This window comes from Balaenoptera borealis (assembly GCF_965194805.1).
Source record: "Balaenoptera borealis genome assembly, chromosome: 21".
In the NCBI taxonomy this organism is placed as follows: domain Eukaryota; kingdom Metazoa; phylum Chordata; class Mammalia; order Artiodactyla; family Balaenopteridae; genus Balaenoptera; species Balaenoptera borealis.
In genome coordinates, this window is record NC_138880.1 from 6,718,440 (window position 1) to 6,744,072 (window position 25,633).

The window sequence follows — 25,633 nt, forward strand, 5'->3', positions numbered from 1 at the left end:
TCTTTTTGAATTAGAGTTTTGTCTGGATATATGCCCAGAAGTGGGATTACTGAATCATATGGTAATTCTATGTTTAGTCTTCTGAGGAACCTCCATACTGTTTTCCACAGTAGCTGTACCAACTTACATTCCCACCAACAGTGTAGGAGGATGAGTAATTCACTTTAAAGAAGCATCGCCATTGTGTTCTCTTGGCTGTGTAATTTTAGCTTCAGTTTTCCTTATCTTTACTGTAAAGAGAAACTACTCTTGCAAAACTACATCTTTAAAAAAAATTAAAAAACAAAACAAAACAAAACAAAACAAAAAACTACATCTTTAAAACAAAAAAGCCATAATGTAATAGGGAAGAATGGTGTGAAAACCATTCTATAATGTAGTCATTCCAATGTAATGTACCATTGAAATGTATTTTAAGTACTAACAAGCTGGATGACAACACTGCATTGTCTTTTAATGTACTGAACACTAACTCCTTCTTTTTTTTCCTTTTGACCGTCATAAGGAACAACATGGCTTCTTCTCTTGCTTCAGCTTCTTGTATGAGATTATAAGATCACATGATGCCTGTAAGTGACCACAGACCTGCAGAAACCCTGAAAACCTTTACCAAATTGCAGTCTTAATTGCATTTTGAAAGAACCATTTTCAAGGTGTTTTATCCTTTCTTTCAACCATGAACATATTCCAGAGTCTCCAAATGTGGACTGTTTCCTTATCAATCCCTTAGAGATCAGATAAAGTAGAGATGCAGGAAAATCTTCCTTAAAAGTGACTCATTAGGAATACGAAGAAGAAGAAAGAACAGTATCATTGTGAATGCACATAAAAGACTGGGTAAGAAAAATGGAGCTAGGGGGTGAAGAGATGCTATGTTTCTAAATTCTTCATGTGCTTGCTTTTTTCTTTTTTCTTTTTTTTTCTATTTCAGACGCACTGACTCTGGGTACCAGAGATTTTCTTTCATGGCTACTGAAACAAGACACTAATATGTTCAAAGAACCCTGGGGGTTTAAAGAAAGCCAGTGACTGTAATAACTAAATGATGGTTTAGGACGTTAGCCATGATTAAATTCATTATTTTAATTCAAAGTTTCAAAAGTTCCCATAAAATAAAAATGTTCTTTCTGGTCACCTATTTTCATGGTTTTTGTTGTTTCAGGCCCTTCCTGAAAGGGTAGGTGTTCCAAGTAATAAATGTTTGCCAGGAGTATAAACTTTCAGTTTCTTCATGTGATGAGTAGTGAGGCTTTTGTGGTTTTATTTTTCATCAGATTACAAGAAAACAAAGTAGAAAATGAAACTATTCTAAAAGTGGAAGTCATTTCTTGCCGCCTATGAGGTGAGTTGTGGTCACTGGCTATGGCAACCTCTGTAATAAATAGATGATCTGAAACTACTCAAGAGACTGAAAAGTACCAGAGGAGCAGGCTATAAGAATGGCACCTGACAAATCATCTCCTGTGGAAAATTCTTGGAAGATCTTTGAAGAATACCACATAGATGAAGATGTGGGCTTTGCTCTGCCCAATCCACTGGTAAGCGAGGGCACTGAAATCTGGGCAAAAATATTTTCTTATCATGATTTACCTGGACAAGGTAACTTCTATTGGAAAAACGTGGTTCAGTAATTTCTACTGAACAAGTGGATAAAGCAGTACCAAAATTGGAGGCAGAGTTTGAATAAAGGGGTCTCAACTTCCTTAAAATTTTCTACCTAGAAACTTAGCCTTAGAGGCACTTCTTACTTATCTCACACAGGCACAGAGTGTGATGAGATAAGGAGACTACAAAAGTATTTTGGTTTAAGGCAATTGCATTTCAGAGGGTATTTTGAAAAAAAAAATAAAGTAATAAATGACCCATGAGTCAAAGAACCCCCTTTCTCAGCTGATATACCTTAGATTGTACAAAGTATGTGTTCCTGCTTTGATAATGTTTTTGAGGTGGGGCACCAAGCAACTTTGTGTTGTATTAATATTGCTCGGTGTTTACTGGGCCTAAGATTCAGGCTTAGAGAGAATTAGAGCTACCTTTTTATTTCCACAAGTTTTGCCTACAAAGGGCAAGGCATTAGAGTGAATGTGTGCCTTAAAACTACATTTTCCTAAGTTATCTTCCCAAGAGCGTCATGAAAAGCATCTTATCATTAATATTGTAATCATCAAACACTTACATCGCATTTTTTAAGCAAATTTACAAATGTTAACTTACTCCATCTTTACAATCATCCTGAAAGGTATGTATATTATTAATCTTGTTTCCCTGATGAGAAATGTAGAATGCAGAATTTAAGTAATTATCCAAACTCACACAGCTAGTAATAGCAGAGATAGGATGTGAGCCTAATCAGTCTGGTTCCAGAGTCTGTGATTTCTTTTTTTTTTTTTTAATATCTTTATTGGAGTATAATTGCTTTACAATGGTGTGTTAGTTGCTGCTGTATAACAAAGTGAATCAGCTATGCATATACATATATCCCCATATCTCCTCCCTCTTGCGTCTCCCTCCCACCCTCCCTATCTCACCCCTCTAGGTGGTCACAGGTGATCTCCCTGTGCTATGCAGCTGCTTCCCACTAGCTATCTAGTTTACATTTGATAGTGTATATATATCCATGCCACTCTCTCACTTCGTCCCAGCTTACCCTTCCCCCTCCCCGTCCTCAAGTCCATTCTCTAGTAGGTCTGCGTCTTTATTCCTGTCCTGCTCCTAGGTTCTTCAGAACCTTTTTTTTTTTTTTTTTAGATTCCATATATATGTGTTAGCATATGGTATTTGTTTTTCTCTTTCTGACTTACTTCGCTCTGTATGACAGCAGAGTCTGTGCTCTTAAAACCGTTATCAGTTATGCTACACAGCCTCACTCAAGAGAAGGAGAGATCACAAGGCATTTTTTGGTTGGTTTTTTTCCCTACTCTTGGGTTTAACAAGGTACATGAGATTCCAGGAGAGGATTTCTAGGAACCAGTTACATGTTGTGACAATGCTGTATACCAGAATGTCTCATTTGTTTGTGGCTCAAATGGATAAGAGTGCACACTCTAGAGAGAACCTTTAAAGGCAGCGTATATATAATTGAGTCAGAGGTTCCAATCTAACTGTACTTATAAATCACATCCTGTAACTACCTTGGGTAATTCAGGCAAATCTCAAACAATTTTTTTTCCCAATCTAATCTTCCTCTTCACATAATTAAGTTAATTGAAGAAAATGAAGTATGTTTTAATTTTTTTGCTAAAAGCACTGGTTTACTTTATATTTGCAAATCAATAATATTCAGACTTACTTCCCCTTCATACAATCACACAAATGCCAAAGTGCCAGGATTGGATGTTTCAAGGATGTATTTATCAATGGTACCAAAAAAAAACTTTTTCAGAAACTGCAAAGCCTCATATCAAATTTATTCTTTTTTTTTTCCTAAAAAATTGGTTCTTTTAGAAAATAAAAAAATCACAGTAATTATGTAGACCTCTAAAACAGATTCCAAGGGTTAAAGCAAAACCTGAAACATAAAGTAAAACAAAACTCTTCCTGAGCTCCTTAAAAAAATAATGCTGCTACTTGAGATGCTTAGGAAGTTAGATTCAATATCCTGAAACAGGATGAAAAAAAAAAAAAAGGTTACTTTTATTTCCTCACTGAAGATCTTTCCTGGACATTATGTATTCAAAAATGTCTATTTCATCTCTTATAATCTATCAGCTTCCTATTCTAAAGGAAAATAATATGTCTTCTGATTCCATGTAGATGCAAAATACATTCTCTAATCTAGCGGGAGTTGAATGGCCCTCTGTGTTACTCTTTATTAATTTATTTTCTATCATTTAGGCATCCTCTGAACCAGAAGGATATTACTGATTGAATTTTACATGTGTTGAAAGTTCTGTCCAATAAGACACTAATCTTGACACATAATAGAGTATCTCTGTTATTTTGGGGAAATAGCAATAATCAAAAAGTCGGGCATGCTACACAGTGAAATACACAACAAAGAAAATGTATATGTATTACTAAAAACACCAGAACACAGTATTTGTATGGTTAGGGAGAAAAATTCAGAGCAAACAAGAAAGGTGACTATCTAGTGAATATACTGCCTGGATCTTTCATTCCTAAAAATCTGCCCTGACAGGTTAAGTCTGGCCAATTATCTGCAGCCCCTGAACATGTTTGAAGTTTGTTACATTTGTCTTCATGTTTTATTGCTTCTTTATAATATTAACTTGTTTTTTTTTTTTAATTATTTATTTTTTTATTTTTTATTTATGGCTGTGTTGGGTCTTCATTTCTGTGCGAGGGCTTTCTCTAGTTGCGGCAAGCGGGGGCCACTCTTCATCGCGGTGCGCGGGCCTCTCACTATCGCGGCCTCTCTTGTTGCGGAGCACAGGCTCCAGACGCGCAGGCTCAGTAGTTGTGGCTCACGGGCCTAGTTGCTCTGCGGCATGTGGGATCTTCCCAGACCAGGGCTCGAACCCGTGTCCCCTGCATTGGCAGGCAGATTCTCAACCACTGCGCCACCAGGGAAGCCCTATTAACTTGGTTTTGAAGCTTAAAGCCTCACTCACCTTGGTTTCAGGTAAACTCTTGATGTGTCCTCCATCCCCATAGTTCAGTATTGGTGCTACTAAGAGCATGTCTGGAAGCAGCTTAATGAAGAAGGCCTAGGGGAGTTGTTCAGGGATCTGAATCTCATTTCAGGGTGTGGCCTAGGCCTTTGGTTTTTATGTTTTCCCTTGAGATGTGATTATAAATATAAGATCCAGGGAGACACGTGTTAAAAAACAAAACCCAACTGAGTAAATTTTAAAGATGCCATTGGCTTCCTTCAGGGATTCATGAATCAGGCAGCATCTCAACCAGCAGAAAGAAAGGGGGTCTCAGGAGCTGTACAAAAATGAAAGACTTCTCTAGGCAGAGGAGAGCAGGAACAAGGAAGTTATACCAGCAAAAAGTGGATTGGAGTGTCAAGGTCAAGTTCCTTTAGGGAATGGCAGCGGCCTATGTGCAGATGACCTCACTACTTGTCGGCCAGGTAATTCTGGATTGACTGTTTTAGGATTCCATTTTGGGAGAGGCAGAAACTGTAATAAGTATTGTCTTGAGTTGGTGACATGGGACTTAAGTTACTCCATTTTGGGCCTGTTGTCTTGTTTTTAACACTCTTTTATTTGGATTTCATTTTTACTTACTGGGCAAAAAAATTAGCCTGTAGTACCAAAGGAAGCAATCAACATGTATCTATACAGCACCTCGTACATGTCCAGTACTGTGCTAAGAAAAATAGGATTAAAAGCATGATAAAATCCTTGCCATCAGGTAGTGAGATGTAAAAAGAGCAAGGTTTTTTAAAAGCTGGAAACCCTCATGTTTGAGTCACAATAAACCGTACGTACAAAACAAGTTACCAAAACTGCCCAACACTTGCTTTTCTTATTTATGACATGGAGATAACAATCAACTTTTGGGGCCATTATTATAATTAAATGAGAAATTACTGAGTAAAACTGCCTAGTCTCCTACTGACATTTAATAAATCTCATTTCTCTTCCATTCAAAAAACCTTAAAATCTAGCTGAGGAGAGAAAAAATAATAGCAGATAGCAATAAATTACTTAATGTGAAAAGGTATAATCCAGAGGATTCCTCACTGGAGGTATAAGAATAGAATGGAATAGTCAGGAAGATTTCAGTGAAACTTTTGAAGTGACCTTTGAAAAGGAAGCAGATGAGAGGAAGAAGAAGAGCACAGAGAAGGTCCTGTGCCCTAAGTGTGCAGATGACAATGCATGGGCTGGTGTCACTCGACAGGTAAGAGAGTGTCAGCATTGCACAGCACTGAGAAGGAGGCAAGACGGACCATCAGCGGAGGCAAAACTATTTTATAATACCTTCCACTAGTAAATCAAAGTCCTATTTCTTCTTTTCAAGGAGGAGCTACCTCACCCTTATGATGCCTGGATTTCCATTGCTAAAAATCTGCCTGAACTGATTAAGAATGGCCAACTACGTGCAGAAGTTGAGAAGGTTTGAAAAAATATGGCATGTTTTCTGTTTTAGCGTCTTCAAAGTGTTAACTTGGTTTTGCAGCTATCACAACATGCATTTTGAGTTGGGCCAACCTCTCTGTTTATTCTCAGTTAACAACCTTCAGCATTGACGGCCTCCAAGGACACAAGTCACAGCGCCTTGCACATCTGGTTCTGGGGTATATCACCATGGCGTACGTGTGGGGTGAAGGTGATGGAGATGTCCGGAAGGTTTGGAGATTTTCTCGTATTTCTTAGGCTAACACGACAGATTTATATCCAGTTTACAGTTAATGTAAACAATTCTAAAAGTATTGTAACTGCATTTTGTGAAGCTTGGGAAACAGAATGAGTACCTTGCACAGAGGAGTTGCCTAACGAATATTTGTGGGATGGATGGATGCATGAGCGAATGGCTGCGAATGGTTCACAGGGCATTAGAAAATCAAGATACAGCCTTTGTTTCCTCTCGCCCTCTTACTGCTTTGTTCTGTCTATGCCCAGATTATGTCTGCATCGTCACAAATCTAAAACATAAGGATTTAACAAGTACTGGGATTAAGTTACGAAATGAGGAAGAGAAAATGACATTTGTTTGGTTTCACAGTGCCGTTAGGTGTAACAGTTAATTTTTTGACAGCCAGAAAGCAGAAGAAAAGGTGAGACATTTCAAATGTGAACACTAAATATCGTGTTTTAATTAGGTCTTGCCAAGCAATATTGCTGTTCCTTACTGCAAGGTATCTGAGAAGCTAGGACTGCCCCCTATCCTGGTTTATGCAGATTGTGTCTTGGCAAACTGGAAGAAAAAGGATCCCAGTGGGTATGTAAACAGTGATTACAACAGGAATGAAAGGCGTGCACACTATTTGAATCAAGGGGAGTTAGTCATTGGTTTAATCTTTGGCAGCGGGGCTTTCTTTTCTGCTGTTAAGGTGTAAAATGCATATGCATGTGAGAGAGAGGTGTCTAATTAGCATACAGTGAAATGCACACATCTTAAGTGTTCAGTTTGATTAATTTGACTGGCTGTATAGCTGGCAATGTCTGGGCTTTCAAAGCAGCCTGCTTGAAACTAGGCACTTCCTAAGCACTGAGTGATGGAACCTGCTGCAATTAAGGGTCAGAGGCTCTCGGTGTGTATCTGCAGAGGAGTATTCTAGATGTGGGAATACCACAAAATGAAATGATTTGATCTAGAAAACTTTCTTACGAGTAACAACTAGTTTTGACTCTCCACGTGTGCTCCTTGCATATTTAATTTTTTATTTCACTTATAAAAGTCCTAAGTTAGGCGTTTGTGATGCCTACTTGATAAATATCAGAAAACATATTTTTTCTATATTTTATCTATTGTTTTTACCTTTGCTAGATCAGTGGTATTAAATGGAATAACAATAACTCAAAAGCATTTAATTTTTACACTGGTTTCCTTTCTCTCTTCCAATTGATCCGCTGCTTCATGGCTGCTTTCCTAAGGCCCATGACTTATGAGTGAGTATTCGATCTTTTTTATTCTAAGAATTATTTGTTATTCAGAGTAAACATAGGTGTATCAATACCCTCCAAATGCGTTCTTTTGAAACACCAATTGATTTTAGGCAAAAAGTAATTCAAATAATTATTGAAAGAGCAAGTAGTTCTGGTCCTTAATTATATCTATGACTGTGATTAGACTGTGTCTGTTTGATATTATAGCTATTGATATATATACTTGCATATGCAGATGATACCCCACTTAAGGATGGTTTGACTTAAGATTTTTTTGACTTTAATATGATGCAAAAGCAGTACACATTCACTAGAAACCGTACTTTTTTGAATTTTGATCTTTTTTTTTTTTTTTAAATTATTTATTTATTTATTTATGGCTGTGTTGGGTCTTCGTTTCTGCGCGAGGGCTTCCTCTAGCTGCGGCGAGCGGGGGCCACTCTTCATCGCGGTGCGCGGGCCTCTCACTGTCGCGGCCTCTCCCGTTGCGGAGCACAGGCTCCAGACGCGCAGGCTCAGTAGCTGTGGCTCACGGGCCCAGTTGCTCCGTGGCATGTGGGATCCTCCCAGACCAGGTCTCAAACCCGTGTGCCCTGCATTGGCAGGCAGACTCTCAACCACTGCGCCACCAGGGAAGCCTGAATTTTGATCTTTTCCCGAGATAGATACGCAGTACATAGTCTCTTGTGATGCTGGGCAATGGTCAGGGCTCGCCAGCAGCCCCGCGATCACAAGGGTAAACAACTGATACAATTACAACCATTCTGCACCCAGACAACCATTCTGTTTTTCACTTTCATTAGCGTATTTAGTAAATTATGTGAGATATTCCACACTTTATTCTAAAATAGGTTTTGTGTTAGATGACTTTGCCCAACTGTAGGCTAATGTAAGTGTGCTGAGCACATTTAAGGTGGGCTAGGCTAAGCTATGATGTTTGGTAGGTTAGGTGTACTAAATGAATTTTCAACTGAAAATATTTTCACCTTAAGATGGGTTTATTGAGATGTAACACCATCATAAGTTGAGGAAGATCTGTCAATAAATTTAATTAATATGCATATATACAAAATGCACATACACCTATGTATCTATGACTCAATGACCTCAGAGGCCAGAAATATAAATCTATTCTTTTTGACCCAGTTCTTACTATTTTTGGCCTGTGTACTAAATAGAGGCTAAGAGCTAAGGAAACAAAAGTCAGTACCATCGGAGTAAGCCTGCCCTGATGAACCTGGGCTAATGTGGAGGAAAGAAGATATATGAAAATTATGTAAATTACTATATGATTAAGAGAAGGATTAAGAAAGTAAAGTGCTAAGAGTTCTAACCGAACAAAAGGCATGAGGGAAGAATCCTTATAGCAAGTTATTGAAGCTGAGTCCTGAAGAGTGACTAGGCATCAGTTAGAAGAAGGAAAAGCTGAGCATGTTCACAGTGGAGAAAACAGCAAGAGTGAGGGCTTTGAAGTGACAAAAATCCTGGTGCATTTCAGAACCGAAAATTCTAGTGTCGCTGATAAGTAATGAATGACGAAAGTAACAGTACAGGAAACGGATGAAAAAATAAACTTAAAAATATTATGTAGGACTTTTGGCTCTGATATGGGGTTTAAACAGTATCTTAAATGGGAAGTTATGGAAGGTTTTCGAATGGGAGAATGATATCAACAGTCCCATTTGACAGATGAGAACACTGAGGCTGAAACTGATGAAATAATTTTATTCAAGGTCACACAGCAAGTAAGGAAGTGGTGGATTGAGACCATAAATGTAACTGCCATGAAACTCAGAGATATACAGATACTGAGACCACGTTTGCATCAATGCAAAACTTCAGTGTAAAAGAAAATAGGGGGTAATCAGTGATTTGAATTTCCCAGTCAATTCCTTTGTTAGGCAGATAAATCACTGAGAAATTGAATCAGGCTCACAGATAAAAATATGGATATGAATACATTTATTTAAGCCAAAATTCTACTTTTAAAAACCATACCTCACAGATATGTCTATAAACATTGAGCTTATATATATATATGTATGTGTGCATATATATACAGTAATACATGTGCATGTGAAAAATTGATGGGATAGTAGAGAAAGAACTAGTCTTGAAGTTTTTAGTTTCAAGTTCTAGAAAGGAATTTCAAGTCTCAGCTTAATCTACTGTTAATTATATGACCTTAGACAATAGACCTAACACCACTACTCCTAACTACATAATGGATATGGTAAAACCTGCCATACTTACTTCACAAGATTATTTTGAAAATGTAGGATAAATAAAAAGACTTGAAAACTAATAAATATTCGACAAATATATCAATATTTTTGTTAAATTCTTTTTTTCTTCTTTTCAGTGTTTATGTTTTATATTTTTCTAAATTCTTGACTTCCTGGATTACTTTTCTTAGGAACATGGACATCCTATTCTCGTTCCCTGGCGGGGACTGTGGTAAAGGGTTCTTCCTGGTCTCTCTGGTGGTGGAAACAGCAGCTGCTTCTGCAATCAAAGTATGTCAGTCCATCCTGGAAAATGTGTATCTTGATTCACATAAGCAGAGCAATCACTTGGTAGCTGAACTATATTCTGCATGAAATAACTTTATCCTGACTGAATAGAGCATTTGATGACTGAATTGGAAACTAGGGATCATCTGGAAGAAATAAATATTTTATTTGTTTTTGTGTATTACCTAAAAGATAAAATGTAGGAGCCATATATTTAGAATAAAATTTGAAACCCCAGTAAGAGAGAAGTAGTTTCAATGCAACTTGGCATTGGAACTCTATCACACAGTGACATAAATATAATGGTTTTGTCCCTCAGAAATAGAAATATATAGAATTATATAAACTTATCTCTAAGTGATAAGTGAATAAAGACAAATCCAAGCTTAATTAAATATATGGAAATTAGTCAAACAATCAGAGGGTACTCAGCCCAAGAAAGAAATGGAAATATGAAATTTAATTGAGGGATTAAGATTTAGGAGAATTTTATTCTATGCCAATATTTAGTGTTAGGAAATCTTAAGTATTTGTTTTCTTTTTTTTTTTTTTAAAGGTGATCCCCATTATATTTAATGCAATACAACGTGAAGACCCAGATACTTTGCAAAAGGCATTGCTTGATATAACTTCTTGTCTGCACAAAGCCCTTGAAATGTTTCGCCAAATTCATGGCAAGTATTGTATGCCTTACAACATGCCAGGCCACTGTCAAATGTTTCTAGTTATCTAAGATGTAAGTTGTAGAGAAAACAGAAGCAAAACCAACTCTCACGTAGTGGGTGTGTTTGTGCTTTATTTTATCTCACTAAATCATTATACTTTCCATATGGCAGGTTTTATTATGTCCATTTTACATATAAGGGAATCTAAATTTGGAGGGATAAGATAAATGACCCAAGATTACATAAGTAGTAAATAGTGAAGCCAGAATTCCAAGCTAGGGCTATTTACCTCTAAGGAACATCCTTGTCTCCCACTAAAAACCGTGGAGAAACTTACCAAAAGTACAGGATGTTTTAAGTTCTGAAAAACTTAGCTTTTGCTTGATAGGAACCGTCTGCGAATTCTGCTTTTTCACAAGCTAACTAAAAAAGGAAAAAATAAGAAAAATAGAAAAGCCATTGAGCTCGAAAGTTATTGCAAATTAACAGCTAAAAACCAACAATAACCAAAAGAGTACAGAAACAAGGATTTGCAAAAGGAAATGTGCCCTACTGGGTTGCTCCAACAAATATGTGACTGTGTATCACTGAGCTTTGGCAAGAAGATTGACCTTCAAACCAAAGACATTAGCAACCTTTGGGGAGGGACACCCGTGGTCCACTGGGGCTCCTGGAGGTTTCGTTTTCAGTTTTCTTTTTGTTTCGGCTTGTTGTTTTCTTTACGTAAGTAATTTATCTGTTGTATCAGTAAACACATGAAGTAGTCTTAAGTAAATATTGGCAGCTTAATTGGTCTCCTGAAGATGAGTGGTGGGCGGGCCCAGGCTCTTTGTCACAAGCTGTGTGTTAGCCCCAAGGTAGACCCCGTTCAGTGGACACAGGTGATGAGAATGGGCAGGTGAGGGAGAGCTTGTCCTCAGGGAATTTCTCTGCACAGGCTGACCTAACGCCTTTCTCGTATCCTATGCTGAAATCCATGATCAGTTGTTTATAACACCTTGATTTTTCCCAATCTAGCTGATGCTACTTAATTAAACATATCTCATCTTTTTTTCAGAATATGTGGACCCAGACCTATTTTTCAATGTTCTTCGCATATACTTATCTGGGTATGTAGCCTCATGCTTGAATCTGTTTTCTCTTAGACAATTAACATAAAGAAGACAACGTTTCCACTGATGGTCCCTACTAACAATCCAGTTTCAGAAACAATTTATATCCTAACATACACATGGTAAGAAACAATAAGACTATTCGCTGGGTTATTACTTGGCCAGGCATACGCTGGAATATGGACCTGAAAGCTAGTCATTTTAAGGAGAGTGGAATAATCTTTGGTAGTGCAAAGGTAAGGTTTCACGCATAGAATACTTATGCCAGATTTGCTCAGAACCGTATTATTTATTATTCTCATGCATGAACATGAGTAGAAGGGAGAATGTGGAAGAAGGATAATGAAATCTATCTCATTTCACCTTCCATTCATCCTCTGTTGCAAGATTTGACATATGAAAATTTGGCAATTCATAAAATAACAATTATTCTTTCCTTCCTGGTTTAGCTGGAAAGGCAACCCTTTGCTGTCAGAGGGTCTGCTGTATGAAGGTGTCTGGGACACCCCAAAGAAGTTTGCCGGGGGCAGTGCAGCCCAAAGCAGCATCTTTCAGTGCTTTGATATTCTGCTGGGCGTTCAGCATACTGTTGGTGGAGGTGAGTGGCAAATGACAAATAATCATCATCTCTTATGCTAATAGAATAGTATCTAAAAAGTACTTTCCCATCAGCATCTTATCTGATGCTTTTAGGAGAATAGTAGAGACTTTATTGCAATTATCTCATTTCACAGATGAAGAAGCAGAAACTTAAAGAGCATAATAGACAGGCTCCCTGTTAACCAGCTAGAAAGCAGTGAAGCCAGAATTTAGACCAAGTTCAACACTGTCGTGATCTTGACCTTTGAACATGTCTATGAGGTCTGATTGACTGTGGTGAAGCCAATATCACATGTTCTGAAAATGTAAGACCAGATTCAGAAAAAGAAAGTCTCCTGCAGATGAGATAAGACCATGAGTTGAAACTGGGGAGTGGAGAGGCTTGGCACTGTCTAGTTCTGCCATCCTACTGCCTTGGGGGTCCCGGGGCAATGCCTGCACCAAAGTTTAAAGATGAGCCACACTCATTATATTCCTTCTAGAGGATTAAGGGGGCTTAGTGGAAGAAGCTCCAGGAAGAACTTCTTTCTACTTTTCTTTGTCTTCCTAAACTTCTATTGAATAGTCAAAGGGGAAGGCTTTGGGCTGCATGATAATAAGCTTTTTCCTGAGCTCATTCGCTTATTTAAAAATGATCCCTTATATTCTCTTGGATTCAGCATCATGATCTGTCAGGTATAGTACATATACTCTGTCCTTCTTAGAAGGATCAAATCCAGTAGGAAAGTGAGAAAGGAAGCAAAACAAAAATATGAGTTTAGTTCATGTGGTTTTCAGAATTAAGTATATTTTACAATAATTACCATTACTAGTAGCAAGCCTAGTAATATGCTAACAAGATGGTCGTAAATTCATGGCCACCCACTCCGACCTCACTCTGCCCTTCTTCCCTGGATTGGAGAATGCTTTGACCTCCTTACTAATCCGTCTTTGTCTTTAGTTCCTTCAGACTCTGCTGCTAAATTCCTCCAGGAAATGAGAACATATATGCCATCAGCTCACCAGAACTTTCTTCGCTCGTTAGAGTCAGGCCCCTCGGTCCGTAAGTTTGTCCTTTCAAAAGGTGATGCCACCCTGCAGGAAATTTATAATGAATGTGTGCAAGCCATGGTCTCTCTGAGAGACTACCATTTGCAAATAGTAGTTAAGTACATTGTGATTCCTGCAAGCCGGCCATCCAAGAAAAAACAAACCTCGAAAGAGCCTTCAGAACCAGAAAGTAAAGGAACTGGAGGCACCGATATCATGGGTTTTCTAAAGACTGTAAGAAGAAAAACTGTGAAGTCCCTGTTGAAGGAAGATTAAGGTCATCCAAGAAAGTGCTTGTATTGCTACCACATGTGGTAATGTCACTGCCCATTATATCAGAAATAGCGTTAACATTCATAACTTGAGGAGAGGAAAATAAAACTAATGTCCATAAAAAAAAACCTGCACATGGATGTTTATAGCAGCTTGATTCATAATTGCCAAAACTTGGAAGCATGAAATAAACCGAGGTACACATCCTTACAGTAGAATATTATTCAGGGCTAAAAAGAAATGAGTGATCAAGCCATGAAAAGACCTGCAGAAACATGACATGCATGTTATTAAGTGAAAGATGTCACTCTGAAAAGGCTACAGACTGCGTGATTCCAACTATGTGACATTCTGGAAAAAGGTAAAACCATGGAGGCAGGAAAAAGATCAGTGATTGCCAGGGGTTAGGGCGGAGGGTGCGATGAACAGGAGAAGCACAGAGGATGTTTAGGGCAGTGAAACTATTCTGTATGATAGTATAATGGTGGATACATGCCATTCATTTCCCAAAACCCATAGAATGTACACCACCAGAAGTGGACCTTAATGTAAATTGTGAACTTTGGATGCTCATAATGTGTCAATGTAGGTTTATCAATTGTAACAAGGGTACCATTCTGGTGTGCAGAGATGTGTGTGTGTTGGGTAGAAGATACATGGGGACTCTGTACTTTCTGTTCAATTTTGCTATGGACCTAAAACTGCTCTAAAAAAATAAAGTCTGTTAAAAAGAAAACTGCTCTGCGTCCTTCAATAATTCACTTACCTCTCTCGTCTGTTTTCACACGTCTAAAAATAATCAGAGATAAATAGATTAAGGTGCTTTCCAGCTATGATTCAATCCTGTATGTGATCTGCAAATTCATCCAGAAAAAAATCAATTGATAGGCTACGTTAATCTATGGAGATTTTAAACAACATGTGTTCAAAAGTAGAATAGCTCTTCTATTTCTTCCAGATCATAAAGACAATGATTTTGATGTAACAGTCATTTTATATATCTATAATTTTTCAAAGTTTACAACGGGTTTTCCCTCAATGGCATTTTTTTCCTGTCTATAATGCTGTTGGTAAGTCAGAATAGGAATTATGTTTCTTATTTTTTGCTGGTGGTTTTCTAACATGGTGGAGGCACGGTGAATGAGTAAAGGGCAACACCAGGAAAACTTGTCCTTTGAAGAGAGTGTCGTTTGAAGAGTACACATAACAGGCTGTCTAATTCTCCAAGGACAGTCAAAGCCTCATGGACCCTGGGAAGATCTCCAATGATCATGCCAAAACAACCACTTCCCACCCATATCTATTAGAGACCCACTAGTTTAGGCCATTACCCAAACCACCTGAAGGTAGGGAATTCTCTCTCAACTCTGTCCCCACAGATTTTTTATTCTCTTTTAGTACATGTCGCTTTTCTCTTATGTAATGATCATGGCTGTGTGTATGTGTGTGTGTGTGTGTGTGTGTGTGTGTGTGTGTATCTTATTTCACTTGCTAATTTGTCAGTTCCCTGTAGAAAAGATCCATGGCTTTCTCATTTTTACATTACAGCACTTAGCAGTGTACTTAAAATATCACCTGTTAAGAGAAGAAATACATTTGACCCTTGAACAACTTGGGGTTTAGGGACACCAACCTTCTCCACAGTGAAAAATCCGCATATAAATTTTGATCAGGCCTCTGTATATGTGGTTCCTCAGTATTTGAAATTTGCATCCTGGGATTCAACCCTAACCCTAACCCTAATCCTAACCCTAACTGCGGAACACTGTAGCACTGCAGTATTTAATATGGAAAAAAATCCACGTGTAAGTGGACCCATGCAGTCTAAACCCATGTTGTTCAAGGATCATTTGTAGATGAATACTGCATTGACTCAAGTACTGTTTCATTAACCAGGTTAGACCTAACCCTGTAAGCACCAGAATCTCTGCTCTAATGACTCATTTGTTCAATAACCATTTAATAAGCAAACCCAGGATGCTACCCCCTGAGCTAGATAGTAGGAAGATTAAGGGCACCAACCCTACCTTCAAGGAGCTCACTAGTGGAGAAATGGACAAATGGATTGTTTCAGCACAATGAAATAAGGGCTATATAAACATAAGCAGACAGTTTAGAAGTATAGAGTCCCCAACCCAGACTAGAGGGCAGCAGAGGGGGTGGGGCTTTCCAGGGACAAAACAGGGAAGGGGAAGGTACTGAAAAAAGTACGCGGTAAGAATAGATTTTCCTAGATGAGGCAATACATGAGATGAGTGTTAAAGGGTGATTAGTGTACAATATGCAAACCAAAGGCTAGAAAATTCCAGGAAGAGAAAGAAGGGTGTTCAAAGACTAGCAGCATAACAAGGTCTATTGAGGAAGTACACACAGCTCAATATGGCTGAAACATTAAAGAATAAAAAGGGCCATGCAATAAAGGAGTTTCAATTTATCCTGAAAACAGAGGGAATGTTTTTAAGCAGAGAAATGACTTTATTATATTCATATATTTGAATCATATTTAAATGAAGCATTGCCCATTGTAAAGAAATATGCATTGAAATGACTCTGGTAGTATTTGGGGAAAAAAGAGTAGGGGTGGGATAAAATGGGGAGTGATAACGAAGGCAGGGGGATGAGTTTGGAGGTTGTAAAAGGAATCCAAGCCTGCAACGATGGAAAAGTATCATGGGCTTAGATTTGAGGCAAAGAGATCAGTTAAGCATTGGAATATATACTCTTCCAATAGTAAATGGTGAGGAATTGAAAACAATGGCAGTGGCATTGGAGATCATGGAAATATAAGAAATATCATGGCAGTAGGAGTGGCAAGACTGGTGTTCTGTTGGATGTGATAAGGGATGACTTTTAGGTCTCTAATGATCAGCTACGTCAACAGAGTTACTAGGACCAGCCCATGTTGTCAGGTAGGGTCTTGCATGCAGAAGGGCCCACACTTGGCTTCATACTCTACTGTCACTGTCTTGAAATTCTGAATAAGTTTGAACAAGGGTCCTTACATTTTTATTCTTCTCTGCACCCCACAAATTATATTGCTAGTTCCGAAAGATACCATTCACCAAGACATGGCATCGATGGGGGAGATGAGCTTGGTTCTTACTATCAGAGAATAAGTAATAAGTAAACCTTGGATTTGTTGCTTGGCAGTGGGCTCTCTGCTCAAGAGCTTGAACTAGTTGCTGGAGGTATTGTAAGCATTTGCCCTGGTCTTAATGGAAGGTGTCTAGTCTATGACTGATGTGTTAAGGTATTTCTTATGATGCCTCTACAGAACAGTTGAGTAAGGATGTCTAGTAGATGGTAGGAGAGACCCAACTACAAACAAAATGTTGGGAGTCCTTAGCCTAGAGATGATGGCTAAAGTCTTTGAACAGAGGCAATCACCCAGCGAGAGGGAAGTCAGGACCTGAACTAGGGAGGGCACCAATGGTAAACTGTAACCAGAACAATGAGAGAGAAAAACCAAAGAAGGGAAGCCATGCCTCTAGTGGTTAAAAGTGAAGACTTTCAAGTCAAATGGCTCCAGCCCTGACTCTACCACTTACAAAAAGTATGACCTTGGGCTCTTACTTAACTTTACCAAGCTGCGGTTTCCTCAGTTGAATGTTGGGGATAATAATTGCACCTAACTCACAGGGCTGTTGTGAACGTTAAGTAAGTTGCTCCATAGAAGATGCTTACCGTAGGACTTGGCACAGAGGAAAAAATCAGTGAGTGTTAACTATCAGTTTTTTCTTATTAGTTTTAAGTATAGTCCAACCAGAAGGAATACGTGTCATAGGAAAGGTCAAAAAGAGAAGAGAGTTAAAAAAAAAAAAAAAGCAAAATGCCAGATGCTTGAACAATTAGAAAGGACTAGAAATTCCCATTGAATTTATGAACAAAGGTGTAATGAATGAGCTGTACCAGATTAACCTCAGTGTACCAGTGCTGTCTGGGCTGATTGCTTTTGACAATTCAGATTTGGGACTTTATCAATTTGAAACTAAAACTAAGTATATCTGAGATCACACACAGAAAAATTTCCATTGTGAATGTTTTTCTTTCTTTTTTGAATACTTCTTGGTACATTTCCAAAAGACCCTAATGCCCAGTTTAAGAGACGGGGAACCTTCGTTGTATACTGAAACTACAATAATTCATGGGAAAGCTGATTATAGAACCCAGTACTCTGAAACGACAAACCTTACTATTAGGAGAGGAAGTTCTTGGGCACAATTATGTTTAACCAACGTCCTCTTGGTAAATAAGAAAGACGCCAAGCAAAGCTTCATGAGGCCACTGTGTTCCCTACTTCAGAATATGTCTCTGGGACTAGGGCTACAATGGTGTAACAGAGAACAGCACAAACTTCTACCTGGCATCAAGACCCCAAATCTAAAAATGAGATGCTGAGAGAGATCATTCATTTAACCAGCAGTTATTGAACTTCAGACACTGAACTTGCTGATAAAGGAAAATACAAAGTTGTGTTAAATATGGGTTCATCAAGGAACTTACAATCTAATAGAAAAGATTAGAGGGGCTTCCCTGGTGGCACAGTGGTTAAGAATCTGCCTGGCAATGCAGGGGACATGGGTTTGAGCCCTGGTCCGGGGAGATCCCACATGCCACAGAGCAACTAAGCCCATGCACCACAACTACTGAGCCTGCGCTCTAGAGCCCGCGAGCTACAACTACTCAGCCCACGTGCCACAGCTACTGAAGCCTGTGCACCTAGAGCCCGTGTTCCGCAACAAGAGAAGCCACCACAATGAGAAGCCCGCGCACGTCAACGAAGAGCAGGCCCCGCTCTGCCACAACTAGAGAAAGCCTGCGCGCAGCAACAAAGACCCAACGCAGTCAAAAATAAATAACTAAATCAATAAATTTATTAAAAAAAAAGAAAAGATTAGATAAATACAATGTTTGAGTGTTAGTAACAGTCGACTAGGTAGAACTTGAAACACGATGTAAAACAGGTTCAAGGTGATAGAAGAATTTTGCACAGCTAGAGGTGTTTAGAGGTCAGGTGATGGACATCCTTAAATGTCAGGGCAAAGAAATTTGAACTTTATTTAATTTACAGGGATGAGTTCTTAATGATTTTGTGGCAGAATCTGAGATGTTCACTGACCCACAAGTTCCATGGACCTAGACCTTGGAAGTAAGAAAAGTCAAGGCTGAATATGCAGGCTTGGGTACCTGCGCATAGAATTGATGGTTAAGATCAGGTGGAAATACATAAGAATACTGAGGTGGGGAAATGGTTATAATAATGCTGCAAATATCTATATATTTAGGTCTGAAGTAGGGAAAGGAGTCAGCGACTGAAACAGAAAAGATATATTCAGAATGATAGGGAAGAATATCAGAAAAAATAAGATATTAAAACTGTATTTCCAGAATGAGGGGAAAAGAACATGAGAAAAATAGTATTTACTGTTACCCATTTGATAAGTGTTTTACTTAATGTTCCTCATTTATTCACTGGGATAAATATTACTATTTCCTGTAGATGTGGAAACAGAAGCTTAGAATTTTAAGCCACTTGTTTAAAAAGCCACATAGCTAATAGGAGACAGAGTAGAAATTCACACTCGGGTAAGCCAAGCTGAGTGGGCTGAGTGGAAAGTTCTGGTCTGAGACGTCCAAATTCTAGTCCAATTCTGATGGTAACACCCAGGGTGACATTTGGTAAGTCATTTCACTCCCATCAACCTCAGGTTTTTCATAGTTTACTGAGAGCATTGAACTAGATCACTTATTCTGTCACGCTCTTTTTAGTTTTGGTATTTTGATGCCACGCTCTTATAATGTTAGAGTAAATTCTTAAGAGGGTGCATAGGGAATGGATAAAAAATAACAGAACTAGCATAAACAAAAATAACTGTGCCTTCTTTTCACCTGAGTTTGAAGGAAAAAACAAGAAGATGATTCAACAAATTAAGTTTGACAAACTGCCTTTAGGAGGCATAAGAAATTAATCTTCAAAACTGGTTGGTTGCTGGGCTAAGAGGAAGTGGATAATTGAAGATGGCTCTTAGGGTCTAATGAACCATAAATCAATTAGGCTACTTTTGACATACTACCTTCAAAGTTGAATGCTCCATGGGAACTGTTACAGGAGTTATCAGAGCACTTCCTGCTTTAGGTTTTATACTTATCTTAGAGAAAGGGAGGGAGGAGAAGATGTGTATAGACAAATCAGCTTCCAAATAAATTTGTTGACAACCTGACAACCTAAGTTCAGGGTCCAACTGGGCAAAAGGTAGAGTCTTCGGAATTTTCACAGTGCACATCTATGGCCTGGAACTTATCAGTGAGCTCCATACTGATGTGAATTCAAACCATGATGGCGCCTTTGACAGACAGCCTGGCAGCCTGATGGAGTGAACAAAGGAATGGCTTGGAGATCAAGCTACGTCAGCTCTAGTACATAATTAGTGGAGTGACAGTGGGCAGGATTATTCACATGCGTGTGCCTCAGTTTACTAATCTGTACCTGGTTCATAGGTAAAGTCTCCCATCTTAGTGGTCGGTTCTCAAAAGATGTTTAATAAAAGTAGAAGGTTAAATCAAATGATCTGTTAGGCTTTTCTCAAATTCATTAGTATCTGCTATACCTCATTTGTTAAACTTCACAAAAGTATATATTCTCCTTTAATGTCATGGAAGGTTTCAAAAACAATAATATTTCTTAAGGTAAATCAAAGCAATAATAATCTTTAGAATACACTGTTCAAATACGTGCAGAACACTTCTGAGGTTCTGATATGCGTTTAGAGACCTCATCCCCACTCTACCCATGGCCAATCCACTGAAATATCTGAATGTAACTAACTTCTAGTTTTAATGTTTACACCTTTGGAATAAAGACCCAGTTGTCAAAGTTCATCATGGACCAAGTTCCCGTCGGGGTGTTTGGGATCATCCACAACCAAAACGCTTGTTCATTTCCCGTTTTCTAAAATAGAACAGATTTGTCTCTGGGTTTAAAAATCAATCTTCTTATATTCACATAGATGAAAAGAAAGGAGTTCCCCCCCCACCCCGAGGTGATTTTGTTTGCCTGTTTGTTTTAATCAGCAGTCTTTAATAATTTACTCAGCCTTATGTCAGAGAAAGTCTATGGCAGTGTGGAATTCAACCTTAGAGCAAGGTTCTCCCCTGTTCCCGAGACAACTGTACAGCTAACTGCGAGGAAGAGATGCTGTTTTGAAGCTCCCTTACCCTGGGTCTTTGATGTATTTGGAGCAGTTGTCTCTTCAGCAGCAGCCTCTGTGCAGATACTTCAAACAAAATTATGGAGCCTGAAAGTCAGAATTTGAAGACAGCACCACCTTTGACTTTAGGAAGATTTCATATTTCTGAAGATTATGGCTTTCTTCTCCCAAATCCTCTGGTAAGGATAGGGTCTTAAAGCAGGTCAGTATAGCTTTCTTGAGAGGCTGACTTGGGTGTTTGTTTGTTTAATTGATGTGGTCATTAAGAGAGATGCAGTATAAATGCCAAGTCATTGATTTGGGACAGATAATACAAATAAGGCACAGTGTGATTACCAACAAAGGCGAAGTGACCGCTACAGCAGGGGATAGAGCAAATGGAATGTTTTAATGTCAGTTTTTTTTTTTAAAATGGATTGTCAATCATTCCAGCAAATTCATGAGCAAATGTGCAGTTATCAAAAAAAAAAAAAAGAGAGAGAGAGAAAGAGAGAGAATTTAGATAAAGATCAATTATATGAGTAAATCAGTTTATCTTGACTTGCTAGTGGGAGAGAAAAGAGAACACAAGGGACCCTGGCTGTGTTTGAGGTTCGTAGGAGGGATTAGATATTCACAGAAATTGCTGAGAAGAGGAAAGAACCTTCGAGGACAAACAGCACCTATTTCTTTCTTTTTTTAAAATTTATTTATTTATTTATTTTTGGCTGCTTTGGGTCTTCGTTGCTGTACACGGGCTTTCTCTAGTTGCAGCGAGCGGGGGCTACTCTTCGCTGTGGCGCGCTGGCTTCTCATTGCGGTGGCTTCTCTTGTTGCAGAGCATGGGCTCTAGGTGCGTGGGCTTCAGTAGTTGTGGCGCACAGGCTCAGTGGTTGTGGCTCGCGGGCTCTAGAGCGCAGGCTCAGTAGTTGTGGTGCATGGGCTTTGTTGCTCCACGGCATGTGGGATTTTCCTGGACCAGGGCTCGAACCTGTGTCCCCTGCATTGGCAGGCGGATTCTTAACCACTGCCCCACCAGGGAAGCCCCCGTACCTATTTCTTAATTGTTCTTAAGGCTCAACCTGTAATGCAATTCCTTTAATGGTCAGGTCTAAAATGTCAACACTTTAATGGTCAGGTCTAAAATGTCAACACTTTAATGGTCAGGTCTAAAATGTCAAAACCTCAAGAGTCCTTAGAAACCATAGCTGAAGGCCAGAAGTTCTTGCCCAAAGTTATATTACTGGAAAAAGCAGAAGTAGTACTCAGGACTCTTGACACCTTTTTTCTACTACATTCTAAATAAGGGCCAAGCCTACTCAGCTAAGAATCTAGGGATCCAAAGTTACAATCACTGCAGTCATTTATTAGATCCAGTTTTTCCTTCTAGGGGTCTAATAGGGGGTTTAACTGTGATTAATGAATGATCTGGTGTTTAATGAGCTTTTATGGAATACCTTCTTCTGAGTGTGAATAGAAGAGTAAAAATGAAGATAGGATCTATTTGTTGATCCCAAAAGCCCTCTGTAGAGCTGTTAGTTGTGAGACCAAGTCACAGATCTGCAAGTAACTTGAGCATTAAAAGTAATGACTCTAGGGTGTTATGCAGAGGAGGGTTGTGGCCCAGAACACTGGACTGTGTTCTCTGACCCTGCCACTAGGGTGACCAAGAATGTCCATTTGCTAGAGGCCGAAGGGGATTCCAAGATGCAGGACTTTCCATGGTAAACCAGGAAAGTCCTGGGCAAAACAGAATTATTTAGTCACCCTAAGTTTCACTTACTAACTCTTGTGACCTAGAATGAACCACCAGCATCGCCTGACCCTCAGTTTTCACATGTACTTGGAGAGATTTAGTGTACCCCCTGCCACTGGATTGCTATGGAGTATGAAAGCACTTCCATAAATCCAGTGGAAGGTTAGAAGCCAGTTTGCACAACCCTCAGTCCAGTGCTTATTCAAAATTCCATTCTGTGTGTATAACTTGATTCAGGAATATTTCCATCATCCCTAGTTCACAAGAAAGAGTCGGTCAATGGGCCAACACTCAATTATTGGGATTAAATATATACACTGAGCTGAGAAAAATAATATTAAAAGTATGTAAACATTGGGTAGGGCCACCATGATTGTGTTCCTTTCTTTGCTGTTTCCTTTCTTATAAATAAGAAAACTGGACGGGAAACGAAAGCAACATCAAGTGTTTGTGACTTTCTGAGAAAACACAGGACTCTATCTGTCCTGTGGTTTGGTTGATGGATACTCCTTAGAAGAAATTTCCATTCTGGAGCTCAGAATTTCCTGGCAAACTGGGTCTACTCTCACAGTCATGTCTCAGAGTTCTAAAGAATGCAATTCTTTGTTTCAGTTTTAATTTTCTCTCACTTGTGGAAGAATTTTAAACATCTCCCTTTCTGGGAAGAGGTAAGGGAAGAGAGTTTACATCAGAATCTGCGTCAGTTTACTCAACTGATCAGGAGAGAATCTCTCACCCATGACCAGATAACAGTGGTGTCGCAATAGATCGCAAATTGAGAAATACCAGCCACTGACTTTGCTAAGGGCATGAGTAGGCTTTGTTTGCCTTTACGTAAGCGATGGGGTGGCTATTCCTTCATGTCAATGAGCCCAGACATACTCTTTCAGCAAGCTTGGTTGTTTACCATAAATACTTAAAGCATGTGAGTGTAATCATGTACCACAGGTAGTAAATATTTTGTTATATTTCAATGATTTTATGGATATTGGACCAATCTGTATGCTATTTCTAATAGCATTTTTATGACCAAAACTAACAAATATCGGAAACGGTTCTGATTTTTAATAACAACAGAAAAGAAAAGAAAACACAGTCAAACTAATGAATAAGCAATCATTCTGGCTTTGGGGGAAGGGGCTGACTTGGTTTCAAATACTCTATCCCACTGTTTCTATAAACTCTCAAACATCTCCAGGGTCTAATGTTTCAGTGAGGAGAATGTATACCTTTCAGACCCACGTCCATAAGGAAGCCACAGAAATCCCTTGCCAGATCGTGTGTCTGTTGTGTACGTGTGTTCGTGTGGGTGCGTGGGTGAGGAGTAATTTTTCTTTAGACATAAAGAATGTGAGGAAATTTGCTTGGCAGGAAGGGAGGAACCGAGATCGTTTATAGCAGGAGATTAGATTGGAGTGAGACCAAGGGAACTCAAACGTTAGGCTCAGGAATTTGGATTTCATGCGTCTGGTAAGCAACAATGCCCTGGTGTGTGAATTTATTCCTAGCAGAAAGTTAAGTGCAGGGTGGGTTCCAGCAATGGTTCCTGAACTGCATATCAAAATTAGCTGGGAAGCTTAAAAATTACTGATGCCAGAACCCCAGCCAGGAGTTAATTCAGAACCTCTAGCCTAACTAGCTCGGTACTTGAAAATGACAGAATACGTAAAGGACAATGCAGGTCCAGGTGAGGGATGAGGGGCTACACGTAGAAGGTTGTTTGTGGAAAGAAAGGTGTCATAACTATGAGAAACAGTGAGAAGAGCTTGGAAGTAGTTTAACTACTAAAACAAAGGAAAGGGAAAAACAAAACAAAAGCAAATTGTAAGGGTGCCATAGAGCAGAAGAAAAGGAATCGGGATGCTGGGAACCTTGTTCTGTATAGCGGCCAAGCAACGATTTAAGAAAAATAAAGTCATATATACTCTCCTGTCGTAATTCAAAGCACTTGAGAGAAGCAGTGGACTCCAGCTGCTTAGAAGGAAGAGTAGAAAAATAATTAACACAGGAGGCTACAGTTTTCTTTTTAATTTTTTTAAAATCTTTTAAAAAAATTTTTGGCTGCTTTGGGTCTTTGTTGCTGCTTGGGCTTTCTCTAGTTGCGGCGAGCGGGGGCTACTCTTCGTTGAGGGGTGCGGGCTTCTCATTGCAGTGGCTTCTCTTGTTGCGGAGCACGGCCTCTAGGGGCGTGGGCTTCAGTAGTTGTGGCATGCGGGCTCAGTAGTTGTGGCTCGCCGGCTCTTGAGCTCAGGCTCAGTAGTTGTGGTGCACGGGCTTTGTAGCTCCATGACATGTGGGATCTTCCCAGACCAGGGATCCAACCCAAGTCCCCTGCATTGGCAGGCGGATTCTTAACCACTGTGCCACCAGGGAATTCCCAGGAGGCTATAGTTTTCAAATAGAAAGTATAGGTAGGAAGAAATCTGATATTTCCCTGAGAAAATATTGCCATCTCTGCTAGTGTCTGGGGTATATATGCCTGATCATGTCAAATGAGATTTGAGGCAATGATGGTTATGTTACTAATATATATATTAGTATATCTACTATATTGTGGAGATAGACACAAAGAGATCAGATTTCAGAAGACTTAGTGGAGATCAATAAAGAAAGATGTGTTTGTGGGTGGGAACGGTTGGATGGTACGTGGATTTCCATGCCAAAGTTAAGGAACCGAGAGAAAAGGTGAGGCGAGCCAATGGGGAAATGGGTGACGATGGAGATAAGAAAGTGGGAATGGAGACAGCCAAGAGGGTCCTCTAGAAACTGGGATTTGAAGCAGTGAAACACTTTAGAGTCTTCTCCCTCAGGATATCTAAGCTGTAGAAAAACTTAAGACAACATGCGGAGAGGTGAGCTGAGAGATCTAAGAAAGGATGAAAAAATCGCGCATCGGAAAATACATACCTGCTATTTTCAGTCCAAAGGAGCCTCCGGGAATGAAGTAATTTCCTAGGGCTGTTGTCACAAATTAC

The 25,633-nt window shown here is 39.2% G+C and overlaps 2 protein-coding genes across 7 annotated transcripts in view; both read left to right on the forward strand.

Annotated features, from left to right (window-relative positions):
* The first annotated feature begins 312 nt into the window (after window positions 1–312).
* On the forward strand, window positions 313–21,102 carry IDO1 (indoleamine 2,3-dioxygenase 1). 2 transcript variants are annotated; one of them, XM_082375024.1, is made up of 11 exons: window positions 313–569; window positions 1,275–1,538; window positions 5,935–6,030; window positions 6,144–6,263; window positions 6,737–6,855; window positions 7,512–7,526; window positions 9,940–10,039; window positions 10,593–10,710; window positions 11,759–11,810; window positions 12,263–12,411; window positions 13,354–21,102. In XM_082375024.1, exons 2-11 carry the CDS (start codon window positions 1,440–1,442, stop codon window positions 13,716–13,718), a joined length of 1,233 nt encoding a protein of 410 aa, XP_082231150.1. In that variant the 5' UTR covers window positions 313–569; window positions 1,275–1,439; the 3' UTR covers window positions 13,719–21,102. The 2 variants fall into 2 exon arrangements, with proteins under 2 accessions (XP_082231150.1, XP_082231149.1); XM_082375023.1 differs by having other exon boundaries at window positions 313–1,538.
* IDO2 (indoleamine 2,3-dioxygenase 2) overlaps window positions 21,004–25,633 on the forward strand; it is a gene marked incomplete at its 5' end in the record, with an annotated part of 51,045 nt that continues 46,415 nt past the window's right edge. For 4 of the 5 annotated variants that reach the window (XM_082375025.1, XM_082375026.1, XM_082375029.1 and 1 more), the window contains one exon: window positions 21,004–21,102. In XM_082375025.1, coding sequence (XP_082231151.1) covers window positions 21,004–21,102 — 99 coding nt within the window. Of the gene's footprint in view, window positions 21,126–25,633 lie in introns of all 5 variants that reach the window. The other variant, XM_082375028.1, reaches the window with a different exon arrangement.

What these genes read in the sequence shown, in the direction of transcription:
- IDO1 (XM_082375023.1), top strand. Translation starts at nt 1,440, where the DNA reads ATGGCACCTGACAAATCATCTCCTGTGGAAAATTCTTGGAAGATCTTT. An exon ending in CAGCTGCTTCTGCAATCAAA is followed by an intron (nt 10,040 to 10,592) that starts GTATGTCAGTCC and finishes TTTTTTTTAAAG; the next exon opens with GTGATCCCCATTATATTTAA. An exon ending in AATGTTTCGCCAAATTCATG is followed by an intron (nt 10,711 to 11,758) that starts GCAAGTATTGTA and finishes TCTTTTTTTCAG; the next exon opens with AATATGTGGACCCAGACCTA.